Source organism: Anomalospiza imberbis, chromosome 4 (genome assembly GCF_031753505.1).
Source record: "Anomalospiza imberbis isolate Cuckoo-Finch-1a 21T00152 chromosome 4, ASM3175350v1, whole genome shotgun sequence".
NCBI lineage: Eukaryota > Metazoa > Chordata > Aves > Passeriformes > Viduidae > Anomalospiza > Anomalospiza imberbis.
The window spans coordinates 47,682,727-47,694,805 of NC_089684.1; the positions used below are offsets into that span (position 1 = coordinate 47,682,727).

Genomic DNA, 12,079 nt, shown 5'->3' on the forward strand with positions numbered 1-12,079 from the left:
TAACTGGCTGTAAATTAGCCTTGTGATTTCCGTGAAATAAAGTCTGCCTACAGGTGTAACAGTCTCTGTGCAGTTTTGTGACCTGCCATGACTTGAATTCTTACAGGTTTTTTCGTAAAAGCAATCAAGGCAAATTTAATTCTTTGCACTCTCATTCAATGAATTCAACACATGGAAAGGTCACTGCTAAAGCAAAAACCTATTCCATAAACCTCTTTCACTGTCTGGCTAGGATTAAAAATGAGCTCTTCACGGTAAACACTGTGCAAGCAACACGGGCTTTTGCAGTCAGCGTTTCTCCTAACTTCCTCAGTTTGATTTAATATCATGGAAGGTGTGGTGGCCATTTCAAGTCTTGAACTTCCTCTCTTGCCACCAAGTGCAAATTTAATCTGTTAAGGGTCAAAAAGCAAAGCTGCAAGACAGGCAGAATGCAAAAATAGCTTAAGTGTTATTGCCTATAAAAGCTTGTAAAATTAGGGGGGGTTGCGGCTTCATCCGCCGTGCGACCGAAGGTCGCACACAGCACGCTCTGATCCCCGGCCTGGGACTCGAACCCGTGGCCTGGGGCGGAGGAGGGCGGGTGTTGGCACGTGCGCATGCGCGCCGCCGGCGGGGCGGTCACGTGGCGGCCGGGCCGGGCCGGGCCGGGAGATGCCGCGGCTGCTGGAGAAGCTCCCGCCGGGACGGGCGCTCGAGGTGGGCTCCCCGCCGCCCTGGGCGGGCCAGGCGGGCGGGGTTCGCCGCGGACGGGGTTCGCCGCGGGCGGGTCGGGAGGCCGCCTTCAGGCACCTGTGAGGGAGGCAGGGCCCGCCGGCGGCGCGGGGCCGCGGAGCGGGCCGCCCCTCCCGCCAGGCCGCAGTGCCAGAGGACTGTGCTTTGGGATCCTGGGGAGGCCCGCGGGCTCGGAAATGAGCGGCTTGGGCTGGGCTGTGCGGCCCCGCAGTCCCGGTGCGCGGGTGACCGAGGCGCCCCTTGCCTCGGCATCTCGGCAGCACTGTAGTTGTGCTCATAGCTGTTCAGTCCGCATGTAAGTCCAGGGTGAATGTGAACCACGTTGTGATTCCTGTGGCCAGAGCTCGTGAACTGCCCTTAAGGGGACAGTATTCAGGGAGTACCTGTTCGGGGCTTTTTTGTGTGGTGCCGGGGCTGCAGTCTGGAAGCATTGAGGCAGTCCCCAGGGGAGGGAGGGTTGATAACTGAAGTGCTTGATCAGTCTCATATGAGGTATGGATTAACCGTGAGAGAATTATGAATTATGTATCACATCGTTTCAGTTCCTTCATAAGATAGTTGATGGCATCTGTGGCCGTGCGTACCCTCGATACCAGGATTATGGCAGTGTTTGGAGCTTGTCAGAGTGGATGCAGGTTTTAGAAGAAACTATAACATATTTCAAAACTGCAGTTGGCAGAAATATGTCTGATGAAGAGGTAAGGGCTCATCACTGATTTGCCTTGACTTGGGGAGATCATGACTGGAGTGATTTGTTTTGTAGTTTGTTTATTGTAAAATATTTTAATAGTGTAGGATTTGAACGGTAGTGGATTCACCTTAAATAGGTAGAAGGTAAGCAGCATCTGGAGATACACTGCCAGGACTTCTACAACAAAAAGTGAAATAGATGCTGATTTTTAAATATTTTTCTAATATCACAGGATACTTGATAAAATACTGGTGTAATCACTTAAATTGGTATTTTGAGTATCCCCACATTAAATCTGTGTCTATAATACTGCTCATTAACAATAAAACCAGTTCACTTTTTTGTTTGGTTTTCTTTATTTGTTAGTACTGCATTGAAGTGGTGTAAAATGTTGACTGTATGTAAGTAAATTTTGTAAAAAAAATATAAGTGTGAATGGAGGACCATGTGGTATAGGGACTGTAATTCAGGACATTCCTATAGCCATGAACTTTGCAATATCTTGTTCTATTATTAGGAATATTAATTCTTATCTCTTCAAAACTTGCAGACCTAAATCGGAGTTGTTTGGGGGTGTGATGGTCTTTTGATTTTAGAGTGGTGTGTGAGAAAGCTGATAAAACCTCTATTCTCTGGTGTCTTTTAATTTAAATGATTTTTCTTTTCATCTGTGTGTTGCTGTGGTAAACACTGACTCTTAACTATTAAAGACAGAGAGCAACCACAAAGGGCAGCTTAGATACTGTAGTTATTGCAGGTGGTACATATTAATTCTGTGGTTCATAGTGCAAGTAATCACGGTTTTAGTTTTTATTTTTGTAGGCTGCTCAGCAGATAATGGAGTTAAATTCAGATTATCAAGAAGCAATCACAAAATGTCTGAAAGGTAGAAAGGAAGAAATCAGGAATGCCCTAGTAGAAAATGTACATGCAATCTCTTCTGCCCAGCTGCAGGATTTTGACTGGCAGTTAAAGGTGAGAGTGTTGCTTTGATATTGTTTGAAAGAAATGTTCTACAACAGAGAAGTAACTTGATAACAGTCCCATTAGCCCTGCTCCCTCTGCAGAACGGTTCAATTTTTGTAGGTACTGCAAAAGCATATTAATGACTGATGCAAAAACATATCAAAGACTTGCCAGAAACTTGCAAATGTAAATTTTAAAAATGAGTTTTATTTTGTTTTCCCCCTTTTTTCTTTTAAAGCTGCTCAGGGTGACTTGGTGCTATTCACATAGCACTTTGAACACCTGAAAGTTTTGTAGGCTGTTATGATTTTGAGGCCTGAATAAACAGTGCTTTTTCTCAAAGGAAGAAAAAGAATATGCTTAATTTTAAGATTAGTTGACTGATTCAGGAGAAGTTTTCTTGACTTTCTTCAAATGTTCATATTTTTGCAATGGACATTTAATAAGTAGTTTGAAATAATTTATCATTAGACTTCCTGTTTTGGTAATAAATCAGTGATATTGGAGTTGCCTAAGTTAGGATGGTGGTTTGAGGTAATGAAGACCTTAAGCTCCATCAAAGACTTAAAAACATTACTTATACTGTTTATATTTTTGCTTAGACTGTGAGAGCTGTTAAACAGATTTGTAGAGCTGTTAAGTAGTTTTCCATGTTTACAAGAGTGCTCAATAGTTTCTGCAGCAAACAGCTTTGGAAATCAAAGAACAATGACTAAAACAGACAAGCTTTTGCAAGAGCAGATGTGGCATCATATTGTGCTTTAGATGAATTGTTACTGGGCTTGATCTCCTGCTAACTGCATTTACTGCTGACAAAAATATGGACATATGTGAACTTTTGTTTTTTGTTTGTGGCTTCTTTTAAATTTTTTGTCTAGAGAATTTTTTCAGTTTCTTTCTGTTTTGTGATACAATTTCTGGTACATGTCTGAACTATTATTTTTCTTAAAACCACTTTTTTCCCCTGTGAGCTGGTTATGATTTTTCTTTATTTGCTATGATTGAAGTCTACTGCATTTTGTTCTCTGTGAGAAGGGTGGTCTTTATTCAATATATTGTTGGTACTAACAAAAAAAAGTCCCAATAATGGAGGAAAAAGCCCTGAAAACAGCAGAGATGACTTATTTGAAGTTAATTTTGTCATGCTGATGTTTGTTCTGGCGTTAAAAGCTCAGTATAAAATACAGATGTGATATTATGAAAGACTAAAACTTTAATGGCTCCACCTTATACTTTATTGTTGTTGTGTCAATCTGCATAGCTTGCTCTCTCCAGTGATAAGATCTCTATGCTGCAAATGCCACTCCTCAATCTTGATTTGGATGTGAGAGAGAATGGTGAAATTAAGCCAATTTCTATAGAGATGAATAAGGAAGAGTTGCAGAACCTAATAAATGCACTGGAAGCTGCTAATAAGGTAACTTTTACTGATTCAATCTTTTGTTCCTGACTTGTTAGGTACTGATTTATTTTCAGCAGAATTCATAGAATCAGAATGATTTGGGTTGAAAAGGATCTGTAAAGGTTGTCTAGTCTAAGCTCACTGCAATGAGCAGGGATATTGTTGACTAGGTCAGGTTGCTCAGAGCTCCCTCCAGCCTGACTGAGGGGTAGGGCATCTGTGTCCAGTGTTTCACCACACTCATTGTAAAATACTTCTTCCTAATATCTAGACTAAATCTAATATGATTTCCCCTATCCTATGCTGAAAGATTGGCGAGAACACCCATGTTTCCCTCAGCTTCACAAAATGTCAGTGTCTGGGAGAGTTACTTGGTTCATATTAAGTCCTTTAATTTCCATGGCATATTGAATCAGGAAGAAAGTCACAAAGATTACAGTATAGTGACCCAAGAAGAGAATTTCAAGTGAAACTATAAGGCTTCTGAGACACTGAAGGGTCTCAGATTTCTTAACAGAAAAGGCTAAGGAAAATGAGGATTTGAAAAAAATGGTGTTTACATGAAATTATAGCCCTTAAGAGCTTTCACAGCTTGCTTCTGTATGGATTTTGTTCCCTGCAAAACTAAATAAAAATAGTATGTGAGCAAGGATTATATCAGGACAGACTTCAGTGTTCACATGCCTTTTGTTTTGCTTGAGGGTCTGTATGGAAACTGGGGGATGTGGTCATCTCCATACTTTTGTGGGCACATGAGGAGGAATTCACTTCAGAATTTGTCCCTTGTATCTGGTTTGTGCAGAAGGAATCTCACTGGACCCTGGACTTGATATTCTACTTTTTGATTACAGGCAGCTGAAGAATGGTTTGCATGCAGTAAAGGGTAAAGAAAGTTATTTTAAGTGATGGTTTTGTGAGATTGTAAAAGAGAGTAATGATGTGCTGTCCAGAGGAAAGATGCTTATTCAATTGCATGTTATACCGAAACAGAAAGCAAAAGGTTTCTTTTCATAGGCTGCTTAAATTTTGTTTTGGACCAACTTTAATCTCATTCCTTTTCTCCTTTTTGCAGGTTGTCTTACAACTGAAATGATGGAATTCAGATCAACAGTATCTGCTGGTGATGAATCCCTAAATGATTTGGGGAAAATGTGTTTACTGCTAAGTGGAAAGGTTTTGGTGCTGTAAAATACTGAAGTCCAGAAGAGTGTTATGACCAAATGAACTACTAATCCTTCAATAAAAGTAATAAATTCTTTTATGTGTTTAACCAAAAATATGAAAATCTAATGTACAGTTGCTTTTATTACTAAAGACTTATAGACATTTGGAAGAAAATCACTTAAAACATGTGCCATAATTGTTTTGGTAAAACTTTGGCAGTGACTGCACAGGTGCCTGGTAAAACTAAGGCATCTTACTGGCATTGTATGTTACCTTATCTAAAGTGCCATGCTAATAAAGAACAAGAGAGTATTTGTAGCATTAATGTATTTATATTTGTAAATATGGTAAATAAACACCTGACTTTGTGTGTGAATAATTGTCATGGGCTGTTTTTTGATTTATGAATCACTAAAATCAGTCTTTTTAGATGTTGGGGAAAATGACCATTACAAACAAAACCAGTGTAGAACAAAGAACATTTGATGGATGTGAGCTCTGGAGGTTATCTTGTCCAGCTTCATGCTCAAACACAACCTAGAGCAGGATGTACAGGCCTGTCTCCTGAATATTTCCCAGTGATCGAGGCACCACAATTTCTCTAGGCACCCTGTACGGTGCTCAGAAGTTGTAGAAAAAGCACTGCAGCTTTATTCAGAGTAAAGCTGTAGTTTTTAGCTTAGTTTTTGTATCTTAGTTGGTAGCTTTTCAATTAAAAATATTAGGTGCAGTGCTGGAGAGGAGCTGACCTATATAGACTATGAGAAAGAGCTCACTTAATACAGAAGGTAATTGTAAATTGTAAATTCTACTCTAAACTTTTCTGAAAGTTTAGTAGTATGTGACAAAAGTTAAAAGCACTAACACTAGGGAAGGGTACACCAGAAATCTTATGGTTTCTACTATTTATTAGCCATTTTTCCATACATGAAGAACAAATGATCTGTAATGCTTACATAAATACTGATGTGTGGTTCTCATTGTGTGCATGTGTGTGTCTTAGGCAAGTCTTGTATATAAATAATAAGGAAATATAAATAATATATTTCCTTATAAATAATAAGGAAAATAATTGATGACTTTATTCCCAGTTTTGAAATCAGGGTCTTGAGTTTATTCCACTGTATTTTGTTTTCATATATGCGAAGTTTCATACACTAATATAAAATAATGGACTTCAGAGTACTGGTCACAGAAGAGGACAAGAAAGAAGCCCTGTATAAAGGCTTCTATAAAAAGGATTTTAATGGGTTTAATAGATAGGAAACCTAAATATATTGTTTCTCTTATTTGTACTGATACATTTAATCAGATACTCATGTTCAGTGTCAGCAATTGAAGAATGAAGAAGTGGAGAAGTGGGTAAAGAGTTGTAAAGATGAAAGAGTGGAAGATGTATCTTAGTGAAAGGAGTGCAACCTCTAACAGATATGGCTTGATCATAGTCCTGAATTTCCATAAGCAACAAATTTCATAATGGATCAAATAACAGATAAAGGCCTTGTATAAATGGTACAAAATTCAAACTAAAAATCAGGTTGGAATTGATCACTGTTTAATTTTATTAAGAATCTGGAAAGAGTTACTGCAGGTTGTCCAGCAGTGTGTTAGGAGGATGCTGGTTTTTAAATTGTGAGTAAGGAATAAATTTACCAAGTCTCTTTATTTTATTTATAGGTATATTTGTGTTGACTATGCTTTTTCCTTTCCTCTAGATCTAGTTGCTTTATAGGAGAATATGGCCTTATGTGTTCAAATGCTCCATGTATTGTGTGATGCATGTCTGAAGGTGTAACTCTTGCTCATCTGATGGGCATGTATTGCTGAAAGGCTTTTCTGGAGAAAAGAGGCTTTATTTTTTGTTTTTATTGTTGCCATGCTGTTTTTTATAATTTAGGACAAAAGGACTGGAAACTATTTTATTTATATTTGCAGATTTAATAACAGCAATTTATTTAATAAAAGTGTATACTATGATTTGGGATGTCATTTAGATATAAGAAACTTGTGTGCTGATATATTCATACAATTTATAGATGTACTGTGAAAACAAAAAAACCTATACCTAGAAAGTCTGTACTTCAATGAAAGGTGGATATTTAAAACTAATTTTTAGTCTGTTGCTGAAGTGAACTTTTGTGTCGCTGCTTCTTAGTTTTCAAGATGAACCATTCAAAAATACAAAATAGTGGTATTTTCTCAACAAAAGGCCACAAATAATAACTTCCATTTTTATGTACAACCAGTGAAACGTCTGTTGCAGAATCTGCTACAGACACTACTTTCAATATTTGTGACTTTTTCTTAATAGTAGCCTTAAAGTGTTTACATAGCTTCATTTTAACTTCTCTAGCAACTTATGTAATAATGGATTTTTAAATTAAGGGTATGTGGTGGTGTTCATTCTGTAGTATCATATATTTGTCTGTCCTTTACTGCAGCACTGAACAGAAAAGGCTGAAAAAATCTTTTTTCAGTGATTTTTTGCTGTAAAAAGAAGACAGGTTTCTGATGCTGCTGTTGTTGACAGAAATAAATGTGCAATGAGATGCTTTTTTTATAGGTGTTAGACTTTATTGAAAATCTGAGTATTTTTAATATAACCATCAAAATTATATTTTTAATAGGGGGCATAACAACACAGTGTGAATGGCTAGAGGGGGACAGGAGCTCCAGTTGACAAGCAGTTGAGAAGTAGCAGCTAAAACACGGCATTGCATTTGAAAAATGCATCCTGACCTTACATCTCTACAGGTAAATGTAAGGCACAAAATGGCCTCCAGCAGATGGCAAGTAAAAGGACCAGAAAGAATGGAGAACAGAGCTTGCTCTTTGTATTGTCTGTCAGATTTTATTTTTCTTTCTCTTTGCTCAGAGAATTAGGTACTTCTGGAACAAGCAAGGTCTCCTGTTGTGACAGAAAAGGCCTTTGTGGAGACTGTACCGGACCAGATTAATGAAAATGCTAGAGCTTTCACAAGACCCATTACACTGGTGTCATCTTCAGCTACACTTTGCTGAGTGCAGGTAGACATGAGTGGGTAGCAAATAGGACAAACCTACACAGGACAAAAGCATCTGAAACAAACTCATGGCCAGGAATACATCTTGAGGAGAGTTTATGGTGTGAGGAGCCCCACTGACAAAGAAACTTGGGCCTGTGACTAAGAATTAGGCCAAAGGTGTGAGAGTTTGAAGAGACTCCATTAGCATTAAAGAACTGAATTTTGTCCTTGTTTTTCTGCTCTATTTGCCTATATCTGTATTTTCCTGCATTCTTCCATGTGTGAGCTCATTCTAATTAACTGGCTACAGCATATGGATTAGTTTTGGAGTTTGCACATCCCACCACACTAACTGGTAAATATTGTTCCCAGGAGATGCTGCCTCTTTGGCCCAATTCTAGAACATGGGTTCCTATTCTCCCAGTCCTTACCTGGCAGAGCAGCTCGCTTCTGTGTCCTGCAGTGGCATGGGCAGAAAGCCCCCCAGCTAACCATCATAAATATGTTCAAGAAATCTCCCTGGTTTTGCAGGTACTAAGGAGAGATCTCTTGACTATGTAATTTACACCAGAAACAAAACTTTGCACAGGAGGCTTTTTGAACCAAGAGCTAATGAAATCAGTACCTACAATATAATAGACACATTGTAGGAAGTTTTAATTTCACCACCTAAAAAGCACCTACAGAAATTCACATTGCATAAACAGACCTGCAACTTGAATCAGAAAATCAGCATATCTTGATCCAAAATATAAAAGTGAATTGTAAAAATAATGTTACTTGCCCTCTGCTGATGTTCATTGCACTTTTCTTTGTTTCACAGAAATCTTTCCTTGATTTCAGAAAAACTTTTTTTCATATCAACCATGTCAGCTTTGATCTTGGTATGCTAAAGGGAGCCAGAACTGCATATGAATAGCAAATTGTCAGTATGGAATCGACTGTTGTTATAAAACTGCTTTTGCAACAAAGCAATTATATATGCCAAGAAGCTGTGTTTTTAAAAGATGTAAATATGTCTGTAGAACATTTCTGAGTTCTGAAGCAAGCCTTTCTGATGGGAAACATGTTGAGACATAATTATGCTTTCCTCTGAAAGGTGATTTTAAGAACCAGTAACACCCTATCCTGAAATATGCACATTTTGCTATAATTTTGATTTGTGACTTAGTATTTATAATGCAGTATCAGCAGTAAAGGGATTTTTGCTCTTCTAGTACTAAAGAATGCTTTCCTAAGTGCATCGAGATAGTCCATAATGGTTTTTTTACTCTTTAAATCAACCTTAATTACATTTGGTAGTATACACTCCTTCCTCTGTAAAATTTTAGTCATACCTGCTTTAGGCCTTCTCCACAAAGACCATATGACTCCCACCAAAACCTGGAAAAGGGGGAAAATATCACAAAGATTCTTTGGACTTTTGCAGGCCTTTGTGGAGAGTACTACATAGAGAAGGCTCTGGCTATTTTCAGGAATTGGGTTACGCAGCTAGTTTAGCTAATAGAGTAATGAAAGGCACTGGAAGGTGTCGGGCTTTTTCTAACTAGGAACTGCTACAGGTCCACAGGGACTGCTTTGGTGATGGACTATCTGTGGGGAAGGATACCTAGCATCATATAGATTAAATAAATTTTTTTGATGACTACAGTAGTTTTTTGGGGAGAGGGTGAAGGCAGTGGTTTCAGATCTGCCATATTTCTGTTGATATTGTTTTAAATGGGAGCCAGGGCAACGTTGGATCATCTAATGAGAACTACTATTAACTTCTTTTGTAAAACCCAATTCTGAATTCTTTACCTATGCCAAAGTCTTATTCAGCTCTTCCTTGAAATGATGATTAGCCTGATTTATTTCAGAAATTTTAGCTATAGTGTACAACATTCAAAGATTCTTCTGAAAATCTAAAAAAAATCAGGTAATATGTTGTCAGCTAGATCAAAACAGCAAATGATATTTCAGAGATAGGAACAAGAAGACTGGTATGTTCACAGATGTGAATAAGATGGCTGATGTTCTCACCAAAACGCATGATCTGATGAAAGAAACCATCTTTATTCCATTTCTGGCAGTGTGATTGATTTTGTACTTTTGTATGTGACTGTGCAGGTACAGAGAGCCAGGGATGAGTTAAAAGAAATTGGTGAGAGATGATCTCTAGCAATATGACATGCTTCTGCTGCCATGTAATTATTTTAGTTCCTCATTGGTATTGATAATCAAATGCAATTGGACTTTGCAAAAAAAAAAAAAAAAAAGTAAAAGAGTGAGTACCAAGCCATTTCTTAGATTGGTACGAGCAAGAGACAAGAAGGGATGTTTTTATAATTCTTTGGGACTCAAGATTACTTACAAAATAATTGAGAAATACACATGTCAAGGAGCAACATCATTAGAGTTAATTCTGCACTCCAAGGCAGCAAGTAGACCAAAGTCACTTGGTCTTCTTTTAAGAAATGCCAGCTTTTTTATTTGTTACTTAATTCTTTCAGCCTGTGCAAATACATTTTGGCATTATTACATGCTGAAATTCATTATTCTTGTGTGATCTCTTGCCTTTCTTGGGCTGCAGGGTGATTGGTTGCCTAAGGAGGTAGGAGGAAATGCACAATCACAGATGTGGGGAAGTTATGCTTTGTAATAGAGAAACCACTTTTAAAGAATTTTTTTACATAACAGATATAATCTAGCCTTTTTTTTATTGAGGATGCATGTTAGCAATGCATCCTCAATATGTGAGAATTCATGGGAACAGGCTCCTTGGGGATGGGAAACATGGCTCTCAGGTCCTAGGTGACTTTCCTCATGATTTATGTCGAGAAATCTTCCACTTCCAGTACAAAGGGAAGGAACATTTCCTGTAAGGGTGAACTAGGTGGACCAGCAGATATTCCGAAATTGCAGTCTCTGTACTGTTCAGTGGTAGCATAAAGCAATGTAATGTCGAAAATATTCCTGTTTCACTGAAAAGACTGTTTTTTGTGTCTAATAAGGCTGGAGTTCATCAAGCTTCTTTTTGCCAGCGAAGAGGGGTGAGCTTTGTCCTCTGCTAAGCTAGCTGCTTTGTTGAAACTTGTAGGAATGTAGTACCTCAGATCCTTACTGTTCTTTTAGCTTTTGGTTGAAATTATCAATGGTTTCAAATATTGTTGGGAGACTCCCAGGTAGGCACACAAATACACATGCTCAGGGACAGTAGAAACTCAACGCCACAGGAAACTGAGCTAAAAATGACTTCCAGTAGAAATTGCATGTGAGCTGCACAAACTGCATGGGAGTTTAGCTAAAACCTAGTTAGCAATAGGACCTTACCTGTGCTGATCTTGAAGTCTGGTTCCTCAGGGTAGGGAAACTACTGAAGTACAGCTGTGAGGGAACTTAGCATTACAGCATTATTCACATTTATTGCATAAAGCCAGCCACATTACTCCAACTTATTGATGGGAAGAGATTGTGTTTCTTTTGTGCTCCATAATTTGTAACTCCAGATGGCAATGTACCTGGGTAACCCATAAGTGGACTCGTTTTGCTATGCCATGCCACTAATAACCACTCACTTTTCTTTGCTGTCAAGCTATTGCTCTCAGGTGAGAAATGTTTTCTTCTACTTTTTTCTCCAGAAGTAGTTGTACCTACAATTAGTGGCTCTTGCCTCTGTATGTGATGGGTTGTTAGTCCCTGCTGCCAAACTTTGCACCAAGAGCTGGCAGCTGTTTCCTGACTCAAGGTCGTGGCTTCAATCTCTTGATGCAGGCAGGCCTTGGTGTGTGCTGCTCAAAATGGACTGTGGGGCTGGGATTTGAATAGGCATGTGTTCAGTGTCTCCTGGGGCAGAAAGGTAGATCCTGCTATTTTGGAACATGCGGTTCTTAAGGAGTTTTGCATCTGCCCTGCTCTTGTTTTGTTAATGGCTTTTACTCTGGTCCACAATTTTTTTTTTTTTTTTTTTTTTTTTTTTTTTTTTCTTGGAACTGTACAATGTAACTGATTTTAGTCCACATACCTATCAGAAAAATATGTGTATGCAGTTGTTAGGGACCTGCAAAAGAAATGCTGAAGACCAGTAATGCTGATCTTTGCCCTTGTAATCAAAAACAAAGGATCCTTTTTTTTTAA

General features: G+C 38.5%; 1 protein-coding gene across 3 annotated transcripts in view; it reads left to right on the top strand.

Annotated features, from left to right (window-relative positions):
• The first annotated feature begins 633 nt into the window (after positions 1-633).
• The window catches only part of COMMD8 (COMM domain containing 8), a 66,576-nt gene continuing 55,130 nt past the window's right edge, over positions 634-12,079 (top strand). The window contains exons 1-5 of one of the 3 annotated variants that reach the window (XM_068188420.1): positions 634-699; positions 1,278-1,433; positions 2,249-2,401; positions 3,654-3,809; positions 4,867-4,908. In XM_068188420.1, coding sequence (XP_068044521.1) covers positions 655-699; positions 1,278-1,433; positions 2,249-2,401; positions 3,654-3,809; positions 4,867-4,887 — 531 coding nt within the window. In that variant the 5' untranslated portion in view covers positions 634-654 and the 3' untranslated portion in view covers positions 4,888-4,908. Of the gene's footprint in view, positions 700-1,277; positions 1,434-2,248; positions 2,402-3,653; positions 3,858-4,866; positions 5,338-12,079 lie in introns of those variants that run through there. The other 2 variants (XM_068188419.1, XM_068188418.1) reach the window with 2 other exon arrangements.